Here is a 21,409-nt window from a genome sequence, read left to right as displayed (position 1 = left end):
CGTCTACACACAGACACACACACACACACACACACACACACACACTTGGAGAGGGAGCTGAATGGGCTCACAATCTGTTTAAAGCCATCTCTGTAAGTCTTGGCTTGTCTCTGGGAAGAGGTTTTGAGAAAGAAATAGGATTACACCAAAAAATGAAAAAGAAATGAAGATTATTCACGTCTTTGTAGTTTGCATGTGCCTTCATGTCTGTGCCTGCATGTGTGTGTGTCTGTGTGTCTGTGTGTGTGCACTACACGTGTCCTGCTGTGATGGTAGAGTGTGTGTCCAGGCCAAGGAGTCACTAGCAGGACAGAAGCAGGAAAAAAGGTGGACTACAGGTCAAAGTGTTCATGTGATCGGTCACGTGACCAAACGCAATGCTCTGGACAGATGGCTTTGTTTTGATAAGAAGATCCAGTTCCTTCCTGTCAGAGATCCTACAGGGATTAAAGATGTGCAAAACACCTTCTGCAGCATACCTTCTGCTCATCTTTTATTCATCTGTATTTATTTATTTATGTAATGTACTAATTTATCATACTTAATGTTATTAATGTATAAGACTCACTGATTTTCAGTTCATATTAGATCTGTTTATGGATTTTTATCTCAGTGTTATTTTTCTTTCCCCACCTGTCCTTCACTGTTACTTGCTTTGACATTCTCTCTATGTACACCGTACATGCCTCTCATTTGATCTTTTTCCTTTCCAGCCTTTCTTTCTTTCTTCCTTTCTTTTTTCTGTCACTCGTTCTCACAGCTCAACGGAAATGTGACATGCCCGCTGTCTCTCTATCTGACTCACTCTCTCTTTCCCTCACACTCTCTCCCACTCAATCTCTCAGTCTTCCTTTTCTCTCCGTCACTCACTTTTGTTCCTCCCTCGTCATATATCTCTTCCTCTCTCAATATATCCCTCTCTTCCACTCTCAATAAATCATCCTTTCTCTCTCTCTCAATCTCCCGTTGTCTCTAAATCTATCCTTCTTTTCCTCTCTCTTTCCCATTATTCTATACTCTCTTTTCCCCTCTCCATCTATCCCTCTTGTTTCCTTCCTCTCTCTCTCTCTCCCCCTCCATCTACCCCCCTCTCTCTCCCCATCATTAGTGTAGCTCAGCAGGAGTTCCTGCACCAGCACAGCACATTCAGCAGGACGGCCAGTGAGGTCAGCCAAAGCGGGACTCCATCGCGACATGCCAGCGCAAACGTGCCTCTCTGACCGCGCGTGTGCCTTTCCATGCAGTCACTCGCTACACCCGCTGACCCAGATCCGCCGCGCTACACCGCTAACACCGGGCCGCTGCTTGGCTCTCGCCACCCCTCCCATCCTCCCCCTCCGCCTCCCCTTCCAGGACAGCAGTGTGTGACTGAAGTGTGTGAAGTGTGTGAAATTTGAGGCCAGTGTGTCTTAGTAGTGACAGAAGTGAAACCCAGAAAACTGGTGCAGAGCTGAAGGCTTGAGCGACACACATATCAGTCGTGCTCACTCTTATGTTATGTTACTCCTATGTTTTCTTATGACTGCTAAACCATGGTGTAGTTATTCATTTTCAAAAGTATCTCGAGCAATATCATATTAACAACAGAGCAGCAAGCAAATCAGTATGGGTGCAGCACGACACGTGTCCATTCCCAGCTCGCTTTTATTTACTGTGTGCATGAGTAGCAATTCAGTGTACACTTGCAGGTGTCACATAGGTGAGGTTGATGAGGTCTACGCAAAATCTTTATGCCGATACGATACGATACGATACAACTTTATTTGTCAGTTTGTGCTGAATTTCTTTTTGCATCCCTGGGCAGCTCATTTAAGGACAGAAACAATACATACATTTAAGACATGCAGCATCAATAGACCGACATGTAGACATACATGTAGGACATAAAGCATCAACAGACAAACATGAAACTTAGCCACACATGACAGTATCAACAGACAAACATGAGACATAGCCACAAATGACTGAAGACAAAGCATACGTATATTACAAAGAGGCTGTGTGTGTGTGTGTGTGTGTGTGTGTGTGTGTGTGTGTACTCACGGGCTGACGACGCGGAACTGCACGTAGGGCACAAGCTGTGTGAGGAGTCTGACGCCATTCTGCCACTCTTCCTCATTACGGAACTCGCAGCCCTGCGCCTCACACTCCTCAAAGGAGAACTGGTAGTAGGTGTTCGAGTCCTCAAACACCACACGCTGGTCCACTGCGGGTCAACACACACACACACACACACACACACACAAACACACACAAACACACACACACACACACACACACACACACACACACACACACACACAAACACACACAGGTCATTCAAAACAGGCCATATTGAGAAAAGTATTGTATTGGACTGATATTGGAATGTGAACATGGAAACTACTACTGAACAGAAACATTCGAGATTGCTACAAGTGTGAAAGGTGAAAGGTGAAAGGTGAAAAGGGGAATAGGCACAGGGGTCGCAGAGCTGATGAAGAGGTTATCAAACTGATGCAAGAGCATTGATCTCTGTTGTTTCATTGATCCATATTGGACAGGGAATCGTGTTGCTGCTACATGGTTCCATTGATCAGAGATAGCACTGCAGTATCACACCGGTGGCGACTGAGTTGGTCTGAATCTTGTATGACCATATCAGTCGTTGGGTGATTGAGTTTGTCTGGCTTGGTTGTTTACCAGGTGAGGCAATCACATGGCCAATCTTTTTGATTCTCCTCTTAACCCAATTTCACCTCCGATTCAATCACGTCCTCTCCGTGGAGAATCATCAGTGTCATTTCTCATTTCTCAACTCAACTTGACATCAATACTGAAGGGGTCATCGGAGCCACTGATCCAGTCAAAGAACACAAGCCATCTACTTTGGTTAAAGATGGTTGAGAGGGAGTCAGTTCCCTGAGTTTGACCTACTCACTGACTGACTGTGTGGGGTGATGCAATGTAAACCATTTCCTTAAAACACGAACAGAGAAAATCTATGGAATGGCTTCGGACCAGTCACACATTCATAGATTCAGTGCAGTTACATGCAAACAAACAATCAGATTTCATTCCAATTAAATTCTTTACTTAAATTCTTTACTTATTCTTTAATTAAAAAAAAGAATTTACTAATTCTTTAATTTTAAAAATTAAAAAAATGTAAACTGAGCTCTCCGTCTGATCATAGCCATGGCTTGACTATTCCATAACAAAAAGCTATCAACACCTGGTTGCACATTATTATTAGTACCACTTGCACAACAATGTTTTGGAATGTTTTGGAATTGTAACAAGGACATGCAAAACACTGATTTTCGCCAGCTGTTTGCTTTCACAGCTTTGCCTTGCAACGCCATCGTGTGATGTCACTTCCGGTTATGCGGACGACTAGGTCATTACAGTCAGAGTTTTGCACCTGCAGCAGATTTGAAGAGAATGAACCTTCTGTACCTTCCCAGCAGAGCTGCACCAGCAGCACAATGTAATGGCTAATAAAGAGGTGATGTATAGAGGTATGGGTGAGGGAGAGAGAGAGAGAGAGAAGGAGAAAAAGGGACAGCAGGAGAAGGGCAGAGGCAGAGAGATAGAGAGAGGGAGAGAGACAGAAAGGAAGAGCAGGATAGGGGAGAGGCAGAGAGAGGGAGAGAGAGAGTAAAAGAGACAGAGAGAGGAGGGGGGGGGTGTACCTGAGTGCAGGATGCCCAGCTCCAGCAGCACCTGCCAGATCCTGGCTCCCATCATCCTGCACTGCACAAACACACACTGCTCCAGCAGCCACTGCACCAGCTCCACACCCACATAGCTCCTCCTGGAGAGAAATACACAAACACACACGTTAGGACATCACACACACACACATATTAGGACATCACACACACATTAGGACATCACACACACACATTAGGACATCACACAGACGCTACTCCACACCCACATAGCTCCTCCTTAAGAGAAATACACACACACACACGTTAGGAAATCACACACACACACACATTAGGACATCACACACACGCTACTCCACACCCACATAGCTCCTCATGAAGAGAAACACAAAAACACACACATTAGGACATCACACACACACTACTCCACAACCACATAATGCCTATTTAAGAAAAATACACACACACATTAGGACATCGTACACACTACTCCACACCCACATAGCTCCTCCTGAGGAATAACACACACACACACACACACACACACACACACACACACACACACACACACACACACACACACACGTTTAGGGTAGTTAAGTCATCACAAACACTGCTCCCACATAGCTCCTCCTGAAGAGAAATACACACACACACACGTTAGGACATCACACATACACTACTCTTCAACTACTCTACTCTACCCACATATTGTAGTTTTTCCTGATACAGTACGAAACACACATACACATCAAGACATTACACACACGCACATGCGCGCACACACTAACACACACACACACACACAGCTCCTCCAGATCAGGCCCCCCAGCAGGTTTCATACGGCCCCCCAGATGTTTTGGGTAGGAAGGGAAATTAGAAAAAAAGAGATCGTAGCTCCTCCTGATAAGAAACACACATAAATCAAGACATTACACATACACAAACACACACATAGACACACTAACATTAAGACACCACACACACACACTGCTCCCCAATACCCACATATTGTAGCTGCTCCTGAAGAGTAACACACATACATTAAGACATTACACACATACACACACACACAAATAGACACACAGACACACTACTCAAACACCTGAAACAGCATTGGTCTACACCTCACTTACACTGCACATAACTCATCCTGAAGAGACAAACATATTACAAACACACACATTTTTCAAACACATTATACACACATGTGTGAGAGTACAAACACACAGTGACAACCTTGCAGCTCATCTTAAAACACACACACACACACACACACACACACACACACACACACACACACACACACACACACACACACACACACACACACACACACACACACACACACACACACACACACACAGCTTGTGAATGACTGGACAGGCCTCCTTGAAACACCACGAAGAAACTCACACGTGGTATACCGTGGTATTACACAGACACGTCTGGACAAACACCCTGCTCAAACAATAACTGCACGATTAAGCCATCGGATCCGGAAGAGGAAAACACACATTTCACATCCGCACACACACACACACCCTCAGCAAGATCACCTAATATGCAGGACTTACTTAAAACCGACTGTACACACACTTATAGAAAGTTACTTATAGCTGGACAAACACATCACCGACAAACACACTGACACAGAATAACTCCAGCATGAAGTCCTTTCCTAGAAACACACACACACACACACTCACACACACACACACACACACACAGGTAAAGAGAGATAAACAGCAACAAGAAGACTGTTAATACTGCAGTGTGACTCCACGTGTGAGGTTGGCTCTGTGTCAGTGTTTGTGCTCCTAACCACACCTGGGGTTAGGAGCACAAACAGGGGTCTTATAACAGTACATACCATACACTCAGCCCCTATACACACACGCGCACACGCACACACCTTGCTCAGTCTCCTTCTCCTTCATTCATTCATTGACTCTCTCTTTCTCCATTTCACACTTTCAGCATATTTTTTTCATTGTACTACTTTTTACATATATTTTTTTTCATTCTTCACCCTCCATTCTACTATTTCCATGTCTCCCCAAGTACTTCCCCTCAGGATACAGATCCCTTCTGATTGGCTGTGGGTGGTGTCATTCCAGTGGGAGTTGCAGACTGGCCGAGAGCCATAGATCACAGCAGATACCGAAGGGGTGATTACTCAGCTAACACCCCCCAGCATACACACACACACACACACACACACACACACACACACACAAAAACCCTACATATGCACATATAAAACCTCAAAGGCACAAACACACATAACCACAAAAACACGCTCACACATACACAAACAAGCATTCACCTACCCTGATAGCCCCACACCCCCACACTACAATCAGTAAGACACACACACACACACACACACACACACACACACACACACACACACCACTCCAATCTAAACATGGTCCAACACTAATTCTACCGGAGCTGAACAGGATCTTATTGTGGCACACACACACACAAAAACCCTACATATGCACATATAAAACCTCAAAGGCACACAAACACACATAACCACATAAACAAGCTAACACAGACACAAACAAGCATTCACCTACCCTGATAGCCCCACACCCCCACACTACAGTCAGTAAGACAGATACACACACACACACACACACACACACACACACACACACACACACACACACTCCACTCCAAACATGGTCCAACACTAATTCTACCTGAGCTGAACAGGATCTTATTGTGGCACACACACACACACACACACACACACACACACACACACACAGGGTCACAGACACAGAGTCACACAACAAAGGCACTCAGGAATCAATAGTCCATTCACTTGACTGTCTGGTAAGGTACATGGCGGTCTTTCATCAGGCGCAGATAAAAGCCAGCGCTAAAAATAAATAAATGAACAGACACACGATAAATCTATAAACACACACGCACACACACACACACACACACACACACACATATAAAAACACAGAAATAAATCTATAAATAACAGACCCCCTGACAGAAAAACACAATATTTGTTTCTCTCCCTTTCTCTCTGAAGTACTGAAGAGCACTGAGATAAAATCACAATAATTAGTTTCTATACATACAGAAAGAGTGAGAAAGAAAGAAAAGAGAGAGAGAGAGAGAGAGAGAGAGAGAGAGAGAGAGAGAGAGAGAGAGAGAGAGAGAGAGAGAGAGAGAGAGAGAGAGAGAGAGAGAGAGAGAGAGAGAGAGAGAGAGAGAGAGGCATAGTGTGATTATTCTAAAGAAATATGTGACACAAACAGACAATGAAGGTGGTAGTGTAGTGGTTTAGGAGCTGGGCTAGCGTGCAGTAGCCATGAAAGTTGTTGGTTCAATTCCCAGCTTGAGCAAGGCACTTAACCCCAAGTTGCTCCGGAGACAATGTAATCCCTTGTAATATAGCTGATTTATGTAAGTCACTTTGGTCAAGAAGTGTCTGCTAAATGTAATGTAATGTAATGTAAAACATCACACACACACACACACACACACACACAGAAGGCCTAGCCTGATGATTCCAAAATAAATGTGACACACAAACAGACAAAGATAAAAGTCTAAACAAAATATCTATCACACACACACACACACGTAGAAGGCCTGACCTGATGATGCGCGCCAGGTGGATCTTGTCTTTGGCCGGGTAGGGTCCATGGGACAGGAAGGCATTCCTCAGCGCTCGGCCCGCACACGGGAAACTCTGGGAACACGTCTGACACAACACACACAGATGTTTGTCACATACCTGTGTGTGTGTGTTAAATCACACCAACAGATGTTAGTCATGAACCCTGTGTGTGTGTGTGTGTGTGTGTGTATTTGTGTTTATCTGCGAGTGAGTGTGTCTGTGAGAGTCTGTTCTTCTTTGTCTGCCATGTGTTTGTTTTAGGCTGGCTGTGACCTTGTCTGTGTGTGCGTGTGTGTGTGTGTGTGTGTGTCTGTTTGCATACAATTTGAATGAGTTCTCTTTTTGGCTGTGGGGTAGGAGGATACATAATCTCAAGCCTGAAGCACACAGAAGCAGTTTCATGTTTGTTACTGTACATCTGTGGTTCTGTTACACACACGTTATGAAACATGACATGCACCACCACAGTGCACATACACACACCTGTTTACATAAAACACAGGATGATTTCATAGCAATCTCCCCGACAAATTATAATAATTAAAAATAGCTTATTTTGCATAACAAATAATGTCATCCCACAGGTTGTCCTATCAAACAGCAACTTCAGGAAAGAACGTCTGGAATTTCCCCCTTCTTCCCGTTTATCGCTCTTGTTCTGACTTCCTGTCTTCCTCCGCACTCTTTCTTTTCTTTTTTCCCCTCATTCTTTCGTTGTCCCGCCAGTAGTCGACTAATAAATCTGCCTATGTGACTCAGCTCTCCAACATTACATTAGCGCTGCTGGAGGAGTTGTCAAACACGTGGAGACATATTTTTCTGGAGTCTAACATGCAAGAGAGAGAGAGAGAGAGAGAGAGAGAGAGAGAGAAAGAAAGAAAGAAAGAGAAATGAAGAAAGAGAGAAAGAGAGATGGATAAAGAAAAAAGAGACAGACAGAGAGAAAGAAAGAAAGCAAGATAGATAAAGTGAGAGAGAGAGAGAGAGAGAGAGAGAGAGAGAGAGAGAGAGACATCTACATCCAGCCACTGACAATATGTTCAGCACTGGCTACTAATTTGCAGCAACATAACTAGGCTTCTTAAATTATGTAATATAATAACTATAAATAGTTCAATACATTTGCTGAGAAACAATCAGGTTTAATTGAAGACATTTAAGAGGCATGGCACATGTTTTGACAGAAACAGGGCAAAAGCTGCCTGCTACAACCAAATCGTATTAAAATGCCATTTTTGCTCTTGTGTCAAAAAAATGGACCTTCTGTGCAGCTTGATGTACTAGAACCTTGAACCGTTTCAAATACATGAGGTCTATGCATTATACAGCACTGCTTATAGCTTTACACAGACAACTACAGAAGAGTCAGGAAGAGACTCACAACAAGTGCCGTCTCTCCTGAGCCAAATCACAGAAAATCACATCAGTCTTGTAAATCACCTGGGGAGACATTACAGCTTGCTCCAAAAAAAAAAAAGAAAACAATTAAGCTTAATTGTTTCACAAAGCAATTTTTCCTCCTCTTGGCTGTTGTAATCTACGCCATCCCTGAGGCACAGCGGTTAGCAAAAACGTGTAACACGAGCCGGGCGTTTAGCCGGCTTGGGCACTGCTCCTTAACGGCTCCGGCATGTTAGAGGGATTACGGGGGGGCTTTGGAGACGCGTGCTCCCCATTATGATAACCAGAGGAGCTCGGATCGCACAAGGAAAAAGAGGAGGAGGAGGAGGAAGAAGAGAGGGCTGAGGAGGGAAGGGTAGGAGAAGAGAAGAGAGGAGAGGAAAGGAGACGAGAGGAGGCCTCATCAACATGAAGAGTACCGATTAACATCACAAGCCCCTTTGTGCTTCAGGGCCTTCCTCAGGGACCTCTGATTAAGCATGCATACACACGTGTGCATGCAGCAGCACACACACACACACGCGAAAACGCACTCTCACTCTTTCTATATACTTTTCTCTGAATCACACAGATACAGATACAGATACACACACACACAAACACACAGCGAAAGAGAATTGTAATCTGGTTGCAGTGATGAATATTGGTGTGTGTGTGTGTGGGAGTGTGTGTCTTTGTGTGTGCACTGCATGATGTCATAGCTGCACATGTTTGTGGGGATGTGCCAAAAATGCAGTCATTGCTTTGTGTATTCAGGGCACAGGTGTCTCTACCCAAGACCAGAAAGTGTGTGTGTGTGTGTGTGTGTGTGTGTGTGTGGTTATGGATTTCCCTACCTTTTGTCGGGGGAGTCCAGCGCTCGGTCCAGGGATGGTGTCAGGTGACTGCTGCCAAGACACAATCAATAAAAACAAACAAGGTCATAATGGCGTCTAAAACAAACAGCAAGCCAGAGCAAACACAAACACACACACACTCATGCCAACAGGACACAGATCTTCATCTCACCTATCACACTTTTAACAGTCATGAACAAAGAAAATTTAAAATCTGAAGAATTTCATATATATATATATATATCAGATGTATATTACCCGTAATATTGTCTAAGCCTATTCATCATATAATATTGCATATTAAATGTAATGTGTATTTCATACTGTATAAATCAATACAGTATGAAATATATCAATAATATGTATGAAACGTCATACCTTATAATCATTCAATCAATTTAAAAAACATCTATGTGAAATTAAGCATGATTATTCCGCAAGTGCGAACAATGGTGCAAAATGACACAAAATGGTGTCAATAGAAGAGTGAATGTGAAGTCGTGCTAATATATGGCAGAGGGAGCTCCCAGTGTCTGCCCTGCCCTGCTGCTCGGAGAGGATGGTGCATTTGCATGAACTCAGTGAACCCTCGTCTGACAGAGCTCTGATCAAACACCTCATCTCCCAGCGTGCAGTCCACCACATTATTTCCCATTACACCACTGTGGAGAGGCTCGCTGCAAGCTCACATATAACTCACACACACACACACACACAAACACTCACACACACACAGCATGACTGCAGAGGCTCTTGCTCCTCATCTATAATACACAGCTTCATTGTCAAAATCTCCACTTCAATGCATATTAACTGTGGAGCTTCTTCTTTCCGTACAACACAGCATTAGCATAGAATCCATCTTCTCTAATATACAGAATTACGAAAGGCCCTCTACATCTTCAGATGTACTACACAATGACAGCAACCTCTCATCCTCATTACTCCTTATGTAGGCTAATAATGCTATATCAATAGTGAGTCTACCTCCTAAACTAGACCTCCTAAACTAGACTAGATCTCAAACAGTAATCATACCACATAGAAGTAGGGTAGAACCTCTACATCTTCAAATATGTAGGCTACCATATTTCGCGCTGTCGCGAAGCAGCAATGTGACGTCAATGTGAATGAAAATGACTGAAGTCTAGCCTTGTGTAGGTAGGCCTACTTCAGAATCTAAGAACCAACTCAATGAATACTGAACTTTGCCTGTACTTTGGGAAACAAAGAGGTCAAAAAACTAGTCTCACAAACATCAACTTGCGTCCAGACTAACAGAGTTGCGGTGCTGTTATAGAAGGCGATCGGCTGCGGCCTGGTTCTGAAGGGGACAGAGAGAGAGAGAGTTACTGATGCTAAACTGTTAAATTAGCCTTCAGTGCCAAGCAAGCGAGCGAGTGTGAGGAGAGGAGAGGAGACGGATCATTAGGCAGATCTAGAACTAGAAGAGTGATCTTCGTTATCGCTACTACGGAGCCGCTCAGCAGTTCCGCTACACGACGTGCAGCGCTCCGCTGCCTCTTCCTGTCTGCATAACGTACACACCGTCTCCCAGATATCGGCCCAACAGCCCGGCGCAGGAAGTGGGTCACCCATCGTCTCTGCGATCAACTGCCATGAAGTCACAAAACTCTCTACTTGCTCCAATAAACTTGAACTCATGAGAAGGTTACAGTGTCCAGTGTTTCCCACAGAATTGAATTCCATTTGTGGTGGTTGGTTTGCAGAATTAACTTGAATGCAACAGTTTTTAACAAATTAGCTCAGCGTGGTTATGATGCTAACCAGATTTAAGCACAATTTAGTACAACCTGGAAAATCATTGTGTGGTGGTCAATGTTGATATTGTGGTGGGCCGCCACAAATAAGTCAATGTATTGGAAACACTGGTGTCCTTGGTCAACTGAATGAGGAGGAACTGGTTGATTAAGACCATGGAGTGGTGCAGTAGTGCAGGTCCCTAAACTGTAATCTAGGCCTCCTAAAGAATAGGTATCACATGTGATGAACGCCTACAAAAGAATGCTGAGTAAACTGGCCCTGAGTACCTTTTGAAATCAGAATTCAAACCATCTGTCACTCAAATAACCTTATCTTGCAACCACAAGCCACACAATACTTAGCTGTCAGTCAGAGAGCATAGATTTCAAAGTGCCGCAATGCTCAATTCCTGCGAAGTGTGCTTGCAGAACGACTTCCCATCACCCTAGTCCCCTGACGGCGAATGAATGGAGCCATTCTGAATTCCAGTTGCACTTCGCTTGACTGTTGTGTTTGAATGTCATGGCCTCTAGCAGTGACGCCATCCACAAGCATCAACCAGGAACTTGCCTGGTGAATCATCAGCAGAATAAAAAGGTGAGACTGGGCAGACGGATGCTAATCAGGCACACTGGTATCAGATAGCAGGTGCAAACTGTGATGCTGATCTGGCCCCGATCTGGAACGTGTCCTTCCAGATTGGTGCCATATCAGTGCCAAATCTGCTCCGAGCCAGGGCCAGACCTGATGTGGAGTTCTGATGCTCTCTATGGGGTGATACTGACACAATTGAGACACACAGGAGACCAATGATGGGCTCACACACACACCTGCCAGCTCATCCTGACTAAGGCAGAAATGAAATAATTATGGTTGCCCAGAGGTTGTGATGGGACAGGTATGAGACACACACACACACACACACACACACACGCTCCTCAAAGTCTCCACCTGCCTGTATTGTAATGCACATTAACTGCGGAGCTTCAACTTTTTTACATACCACACTCCTCTACTAAACAGAATTACAGTAGAAACCTCCTCTATATCCTCAGACATGATACACAGTGATAGTCATCTCTCCTCATGACTGTTATGAGCGGCGAAACTCAAAGGAGCATATCTGGTTATCTGGCATGTCCAGATCGGCGCCAGGTCGGGGACCGATGCGTGCCGGAGAGTGAGGGCGTCTCTCCGACAGCGTATACTAGAGAGATCATGGGTACGAGCGGCGAGGCTCAGAGGAGCGTGTCGGATGACTGATGGGTACGTGGTGGTGGTGGCGGAGGTGGAGGAGGAGGAGGAAGCACTACTTAGATTCCTCCTCACCGTTTTCAGACCCGCAAAACTCGCCTTAATCCTCTTACTGTTCCCTTGTGCCATTTGTCATTGGCAAAACGTCAAAAAGTAAAAGTAAGAAAAGACACACACACACACACACACACACACACACACACACACACACACACACACACAGACACGGAAATCCCACGCATTCATTAGCACCATTCTGTCAGGCCCAACGTGTACCCACACACACGCCACACCAAGTGACAGACACCCGTGGGACACACATATATACACATGGGATAAGAGAGGAGATCTCACATACAAGGACATGAACTCATTTACAAAGTTGCTGTACTGTGTGTGTGTGTGTGGGGGGGGGGGGGGGGGGGGGGGGGGGTGTTCAGCGGCGATGACAGACGCGAGACAGTCCGTCTTTCCGGTCCTGGCTGTATGTGGGTGTTTTGGCTGAATGTGAGTATTGTTGTCTGTCTACAAGAAGTGAGTGGGACCGGCTGGGTCTGATGTGGAGTATTGATTTTGGAGTGCTGTAATGTATGAGGCGGGTTTTTCCAGGGGGTAGACTACTGCCGACAGTGTTTGGGCTGGGAGAGAAGTGGAGCACAGAGTGCACTCGAGCATGGAGATAACTGTGTAAGTGCGTGGGAGAGGGAGTGAGTGAGTAAGAGAGAGAGAGAGAGTATGTGGCTGTATGAGAGAGAGAGAGTGTGTATGTATGTATGTATGTATGTATGTATGTATGTGTGTGGTGTGTGTATGTGAGAGAGTGCTTGCATCTTTACAGGAACAGTGATGCAGGCCACGGCAGGCTCAGAGAAGAGAAAGGAGGGGAGGAGTAGAAGAGAAAGGAGGAGAGGAAATAAGAAAAGATGGGAAGAGTAGAGAAAAGAAGAGAAAGGAGAAGAGAAGAGAGTTTATCTCCCTCTGAAAATCGTCTCTCTCTCTCTCCCTCCCTCCCAATGATCACCTCTGTCTTCCACTGAAAATCGTCTCTCTCTCCAACTGGAAATTGTCTCACTGGAGTTGTGTGAAGCATGTAATAACTGGATGTGTGTGTGAGTGTTTCAGAAATATAGCACAAGTGGCGAATGTATGTGTGTGTGAGTGTTTCAGAGATATAGCAAAGTGGTGAATGTATGTGTGTGTCTACGCATTTCCGAGGTATAGCACAAGTGTCTGGTGAGTGTTTCAGTGATGTGGCATTTCAGAGCAGAGCAGTGAGTATGTGTGTGAGTGTTTCAGTAGTGTGGACATGCAAATTCAGTATGTGGTTCCAGTATTTCCAGTGTTCCAGTATTTCTGTCCTGCATGGCTTCCCATACGGCTTCTCACATTCCCCTGCGTCTGCGCCACACTCATTCATCCCTGTCCGCCTCCTCTTCCTCTTACTCCTGTTTATTCCTCCTCATCTCTGCCACCTCCACCAGCTCTTAATCTCCCTCCCTCCATCTCCATTCCTATAGCCCTCTATCTGTCATTCTCTCTTCCCTTCCTCCATCTCTCTCACTCTCTCTATCCCTTCCTATCTTTTTATCCATCTATCTGTCCCTCTCCTTCCATCCTTCAATCTCTCTCTCTCCCTCATCCATATCCTCCCTTGCTTTATCTGTCGCTCTCCCTCCCCCCTCTCTGTTCATCCCTCTCTTTCCCTGTCCTTCAATCTCTCTTCCTTCCTCCTCTCTCCCTCCTATCGCTCTACATCCCTTTCTCCATCTTTTTTCTATCCTTCGATTTCTCTACCCCCCCCCCCCCCCTCTCCCTGGGAGCAGAAACACTCAGCATGGAGGCCTCTCCTCTCCAGCAGGGGGGGGGGGGGGGGGGGCAGCTCCCTGAATCCTGTTAAATTGGGCAGCTGTTCCTCTCAGCAGAGACCAAAGACAAGGCACTCCGTCAGAGAGCCTCAGAGCTGGAGGGAGCTGACTGCTGACTTTCTCTCTCTCACTCACCCTCTCTTTCCCTATTCCCTCTCTCAATCTCAAATCAATTCAATTTCTTTCAATTCAATAAGCTTCATTGTGTTATTGGCATGACTGTACAACAGTAATACAATAGCAAAAGTATAATATTGCTAAATCATGAAATATAAATTATACCAATATAATATAATTATATCAATATAATAAAATAACAAAAACAAAAAATTGTTCATCAAGGGGAAAATGTTTGCATTACAATATAAATGCATTGCAATAATAAAATAAAATGACAAAAACTGTCTGCTAAATACCATTCTAATTAACATATACATATAGTTGATCACTGTATTTCTCTATCTTCATATCTGTGTCAGTCTCTTTTCTTTCCATTTTCACCTTCTATTCCTTCATTCTCTCTCTCTTTTACTCTCTAAATATGGCTGTGTCTGTCTGTCTGTCTGTCTATCTGCCTCCTCCTCCCAGCGGCTCCATCGGCCACTGCAGTAGCTACAGTGAAGGACATTTATTTGATATGCTAGAGAGAGGGGGGGGGTGGAGGGAGAGAGAGAGGGGAGGAAGAGAGAGGGAGGGAGAGAGTAGGAGAGAGAGAGAAGGGAGGAAGGGAGAGTAGAAGAGAGCAAGGATGGAGAGAAAGAGAGGGAGGAAGAGAGAGAGCTAGAAACAGAGGGGAAGAGACAGAGAGGGAAAGAGAAAGAGAGAGATGGGGAGGGAGGGAGGGAGGGAGGGAGGGGGAGAGAGAGCAAGAGCAAAATGGAAAAAGCGAGTTGAGGATCAGTGACGGTGAGAGAAATGGAAAGGAGGATATAAAAAGGACGGAATAAAGGTGGACGGGGAACAGAAGAACAACAACAATGTTTGGAAGATGAGAAGAGAGTGGGAGTCGGCAGAGGAGAGGAAAATAGGAAGTGACAAACACACAAGGGAGGATAAGAGAACAGATAAACAGAGAAAAGGGGTGGAGAGAGAGAGAAAGACAAGAGAAGGGTGAGAGGGAGAGAAGGCAAAGAAAGAGAGAAAAAAAAGAGTCAAGTGAGAGAACGTGACATGAGAGAAACTGGAGTAAGAGAGATAAGGATGGAGGGAAGAGAGAGAAGTAGAGAGGAAGAGAAAGATGGAGCGAGGCAGTGAGGGAGAAGGAGTGGAGTAGAGAGACAGAGAGGAGAGAAGAAGACAGAGAGGGCCCACAAGATAGAGTGAGGGAGAGAGAGAGAGAGAGAGCGCAAGTGATAGAGAGACAGGCGATGCGTTTATCTACGTGAAGACTTCAAAGCACAGGCAGGGAGGGCAGCCCTGTTTGCTGCGAGTGTGTGACTGTGTGTGGGTCATTATCTGGCAGAAATGGATTACTCCCAGATTGCGTGGTTCAGCTCTGTAGCGCCACACGCTCTCTCATGCTTGCTTGCTTGCTCGCACACACACACACACACACACACACACACACACACACACACACACACACACACACACACACACTTCAGAACAGCACATGCATAATATGGTCATACATACACAAACATCTACACACATTCCCTCATTCTCTCTCACACACACACAATCACTATCTCTCACACACACACACACATACACACAGAGCTCAACACGACTCGCGTCTCTCCTCCCGGGGTAAATCTGCCGTGGCAAGATGGAGACATCAAACAGGCTCTGTCTCAGTTCATTTACATGCACGCAAGTGCGCACACACACCACACACACACACACACACACACACACACACACAGAGACATGCATGCACTTAAATTACCATGCACACCCCACATACACTAAAGCTCCAATATCCCTGTGCAAGTTTAAAACTTGCACAACATCTCTCTCTGTCTGTCTCTCTCTCTCTCTTGTCTGTCTCTCTCTCTCTGTCTGTCTCTCTCTCTCTCTATGTCTCTCTTGCTGGTCTCTCTCTCTGTCTATCTGTCTGTCTGTCTGTCTCTCTCTCACGCATACACGCATACACGCATACACGCATACACGCATACACACACACACGCACGCACACAAACGCACACACACGCACACACACGCACACACACAGACACACACAGACACACACACACACAGTGCGGTGTGCAAATACAGGTGAGGATTACCAAAGAGGCTATTGTTATTTAATCTCCGTTTGTGGCACTGCGTCCAAATGGGATTTGGGGAAAGATAGGTTACATGGATAACAAAATAAAACATATAAATAAATAAAATAAAGCCTCATATGCCGGTGCATGAACTCACTAGGTGAAGGTTTTCTGCAATGCAAGGTTTCTATGTCACTTATATGATGCATTCAAATTGCATTATACTGTGTAAACTTACATAATAACTACAAATATTAAATCCTATGAATTCATATATTTCATATGAATTCCCATATTTTTTGCGGCTCATGTTTTTTGGATGCTGAAATCTGTGCCATTTACTAGCACGGACCCAGCATCCCGAATCGTGCCGAGTGAGACCCTGACCAGTCTCAGAGGATTTTGTTCTACGTTGAAATATGGGCCTGGCCAAGAACAGATGTTCAGGGACGGAAAACAGAGAAAGAGGGGAAGAGAGAGAGAGAGAAAAAAGGGAGAGATGGAAGAAAGAGGGAGGGATGGAAGAAAGAAAGAGTTGAAATTCATATTCATAAGCAAAAGTCTTGTGTCAGTGTCACCTCTTTTTGATTCGGAAAAAAATATATCCTTGTGAGCCAAAATCTGCTATAAGTATACAAGACTACAAGATCTCTTTGCTTTAACACACACCATTTTAGCTGAAGACAAAAACGACAGTGGTAGTATTACATAGTAGAAATAACAAGAGTCAACCCAGTTCATTAATACACATACTTTCATGGAAGCCACATTAAGTGATTCTTCAGCTAATAATTTCATTCAAAAAATTAATTCCTATTAATCTTCTCTGACCTGCTGAACTGATGAAGTCAAAGCCGACTGACACCAACCTAGGACACAAGCAGAACTACGTTGACGGCAGAATAAGCCCTCATTAAGCCAGCCCTGCTGAGGACTCCTTTGACCTGATAGGGGAGATGATGAACACGCTTCAAGTCATGACAGACACTTCATAAGACCCTTTTCCGTTTTACCCCCGAGATAAATCATGTGTGATATGCATGGCTGGTGCAGGGGGCAGCACAGAACTGGAAGAGACGGAGGGACGGAGACGGAGACCAAGAGGAGCGGAGAGGAGCAGAGAGGAGCGGAGAGGAGAAGATGACCAAAATGAGATGAGCTGCAAGCGGAGAGATAAGAGAGGAGCAGAGAGGACGGTCCATCATGTCGGCGCCGGGCAAACGGCCCAGCGTTCTTCTCAAGAACCCCATATGAGAAAGAGAGAGAGAGAGAGAGGGAGAGATGGAGGGAGGAAGAGAGAGAGAAAGAACATTTTATGTGTGTGTGTGAATGAGACAGAGAGAAAGAGAAAAAGAGCGAGAGAGAGAGAGAGAAAGAGACAGTGAGATAGAGAGAGAGAGAAAATGTGCACCTCATCACAAGACCCACAGTGCACATCTCGGGTAGAGGCGGGTGGAGTGATGTTGGGTGGACTATTGAGATGGAGGGGGGTTGAAAATAATTTTGCAAGGCTCTGTCTGACAAGATTTCACCCTACAAGCTGCTCAGATGCACACACAGCAGGGGCTTCTGTAGGCTTTTTGCAGATAGCACGTGGCACGCGGGTAGATTAAGAGCAGAGGAGGAAGATGAGCTAATGCACTGCCTCCGCCACCGTCATCATCCTCATCATCAGCACTGAGACAGCACTTCAAACTCCAAACCTGACCGACACACACACACAGACACACAGACACATAGACACACAGACACACAGACACACAGACACACAGACACACAGACACACACATGCGCTTTCATATCCACCGTGAGCTAAAGCTGCTCCCTCCAACCTCTCCCACAGAGAGTGTTTGGATGTCAGGGGCGTCTGAGCATCGTTTGTGTGTCTCTCCACCTAATCCTCACGCATGGCGGGCTAAAGCCCACAGCTGGCTGACGACGGTGTCCTCCTCCATCATCGCCACCTCCTCCTCTCCTCTCCTCTCCTCTCCTTCCTTTTTCCTCTCTCCTCTCCCCCTCTCCTCTGCATCCCTCTTCCTTCCCACAGCTAATCCTTAAAAACACAGATAGATTTGCCAACCTCTTTAGAGGACAGCCGGGGTAGTGAAAAAAAAACCGATCAGTGGCACGTCTCCAACAAAAGAGAGCAATAGTCCCCTTGCAGGCATTTTCATCTTCCCCCTCGAGCTCTTCCATAAAGACCCAATGTCACAATGTAGAGCTATTCCACAAAGTTTGAAAGATAGAATTCAGTAATCTTCCAAAGAGTCCTAAGAGAGAATTTAGAGGTTTTCCACAAAGGTCTAATGGTAGAATTAAGAGATTCTGAGCTCATGCTTCTGTATTTAAAGATAAAAATACCTTAATTTTTTTGTCTTGCAGTCTTTCAGTGTGAACTTCTCCACTTACATCATAATTAAGAGATCTCCCACAAAGTTATAATGGTAGAATTTGAAAGATCTACCACAAAGTTCTAATGGTAGAATTTGAAGATCTAGGCCTACCACAAAGTTCTAATGACAAAAGTTAGAGGTAATAATGCTCTGACAATATTGTGCAATGGGAAGAGGTCATGCCAAGAAAGTACACAATGAATTGAACTGGATTGATATTCCACAACATTCTAAACAGCGGATGTAGAGACCCTTCACAGAGTTCTAATCTCAGACTCCAGAGCTCCTCCTCAGGGTTCTCACTTAGCCATATTGACACATTCCATGAGTGTAACAGGTCATCACATCAGTTAGTTTCAGCTTCACCTAATCTGTGCTTTCAAAGCACAATCCAAATATAAGCTGATTAAGACAGGCAAGTCTCGACAGATATGCTTCACGCCTCCGAATTATTGTTTAAAAACAGGCACCAATAAAACAAGTAATAACTGCCAAATTAATTCCAAACCACGACAGCTTGCCTGTTTATCTAAACACAGTGTTTGTATGATACACAATTCCTCTCAGTGACTACCATGAAGGCCATTACATTTGCTGTGAATGTAAACAGCCAACAACAGATTCTAGTTCAAAGTCACGGCACTGCTCCGTGACACCATTTTGGAGGGAGAGGGAGAAAGAAAGAGAGAGAGAGAGTCCCTGCTCTGGTAGTTAAGTGCTAAATTGCTGAGGGGGAGACAATCTGCTTGGCAGACATGTAGCACGGAGCCAGAAAAGCACACGAGGAAGGACCATACAAAAAACATACAGGTCTTCTGCGTTGTGCCATTCACCTGCTTTTAGATGCTTACATTACATATGACCTTTCCATTAAAATGGGTCTAACTCTGCATTTCTGGTGCAAGGGTCATTTAAAAAAAAAACAGTGTGTGTGTGAGAGAGAGAATGTTATGTGTGTTATGTTGTATGTAACAATAGCTTTGGCAACACTGTTCATACAGTCATGCTAATAAAGCAGCTTGAATTTGAATTTGAGAGAGAGAGAGAGAGAGTGTGTGTGTGTGTGTGGGGGGGGGGGGGGTCCTGTAGTACAGTGCATGTCCTTGGAAAGATGTAGTGCCTTTGCTTTTAGAGGCAGTTATCCTTGCCTGAGTGCACCTATGTCCACAGGAAGAGTAGGTTCTCCCCTGCTAATGAACGTCATCCCCCGAATTACAGGGTAATGCAGGCCCTGATCACAATGTCAGTAGCCTAGGTGGCGGCCTACTGTCTTTTTTTATACTTGTTTTGACACATCCATCTCGAGAGAAAACGTGTCATTGACTCCAACGCCTTCATAATGATGTCTGTATGCAAAAATAGGCTACCATTCCCTCGCTCAAACCAAACGAGCTTCAACCTGTCATCGCTGCAGCCTTTGAATGACTTCTTAATTCAGAAATACATCTGTCCATGGTCTGATGATCATTTACTGGAACGATGCCATTAAAGGGTAGTTAGGCTATATGTGTTTTAGGGCCGTGACATGGTAGCCTGTACGACAGCTAAGTTGGTAAGGCTATGATCATGCCAGGTGTGAGTGGGCTGAAGAAGGATCCTGTTGCCTTAGATACCATGACATAAAAAATACGCTGAATTTTCCCATTATCAATGACAACAGAAAAATACGATTCATAAATAAAGGCCGTCACAGAATGTATCTATAAACAACAAGGGTATCCCGTTTAAGTCATATCTGTCCACATTAATCCAATTATACATTTACTACCGTGCGTCTTCGATAAACAAGCCGTGGCAGAGGAACCTCATTGGGGCGGCAGTGGCAACATATCCACAGTCTCTCCCCTTTAACGCAAATAATCATTAACCTCGATGAGGACAGACACGTTTGACTATAATGTAGGATAGTCTACTCACACTTTTCTTCCTCAAATGCAGTCCGTGTTTCAACAAGCCAGGTAGATCTTTGATCTTTTGCTTCAACTGAACCTGTTCCCTTGCGTTTCTGTTCCAGCGCCAGGTAGCCAGGAGTCCGTCCTCTGGTGCGGAGGGGACGCTCTCGGATTCCTCCATATCCCTACCGGAGCTGTCTCTCTCACACACACCCGTTTGGGATCACCATTACCCCCGTTCGCCTTCTGTGCTCGACGTTATTTGCATCTGCAATGTACCGCGCGTTCAACCGAACGAGTTCCCGCAGCAACACGCGACGACGCTGCTCCACCCAGCGCTTTGCGTTTTCCTCCTCCGTAGTAACCTACTATCAGTTTTTCTGTCTCCCTCTCTCTCTTTCTCTCACTCTCTCTACCGCTCACGATTTCGCTCGGCCATGAGCGTGTGTACTAGAATGTAAGTGTGCATTAAGGCTTGGGGACAAG

The 21,409-nt window shown here is 45.0% G+C and overlaps 1 protein-coding gene across 1 annotated transcript in view; it reads right to left on the bottom strand.

Moving 5' to 3' along the window:
* rapgef5a (Rap guanine nucleotide exchange factor (GEF) 5a) overlaps positions 1–21,409 on the bottom strand; it is a 74,447-nt gene extending 53,038 nt beyond the window's left edge. The window contains 5 exon segments of the mRNA XM_042075988.1: positions 2,044–2,206; positions 3,675–3,796; positions 7,286–7,392; positions 9,546–9,596; positions 20,949–21,409. Of these exon segments, the coding sequence (XP_041931922.1) occupies positions 2,044–2,206; positions 3,675–3,796; positions 7,286–7,392; positions 9,546–9,596; positions 20,949–21,104 (599 nt within the window). The 5' untranslated portion in view covers positions 21,105–21,409.

Source organism: Alosa sapidissima, chromosome 21 (assembly GCF_018492685.1).
Source record: "Alosa sapidissima isolate fAloSap1 chromosome 21, fAloSap1.pri, whole genome shotgun sequence".
Lineage (NCBI taxonomy): Eukaryota > Metazoa > Chordata > Actinopteri > Clupeiformes > Clupeidae > Alosa > Alosa sapidissima.
This window is presented reverse-complemented; position numbering and strand designations above follow the sequence as displayed.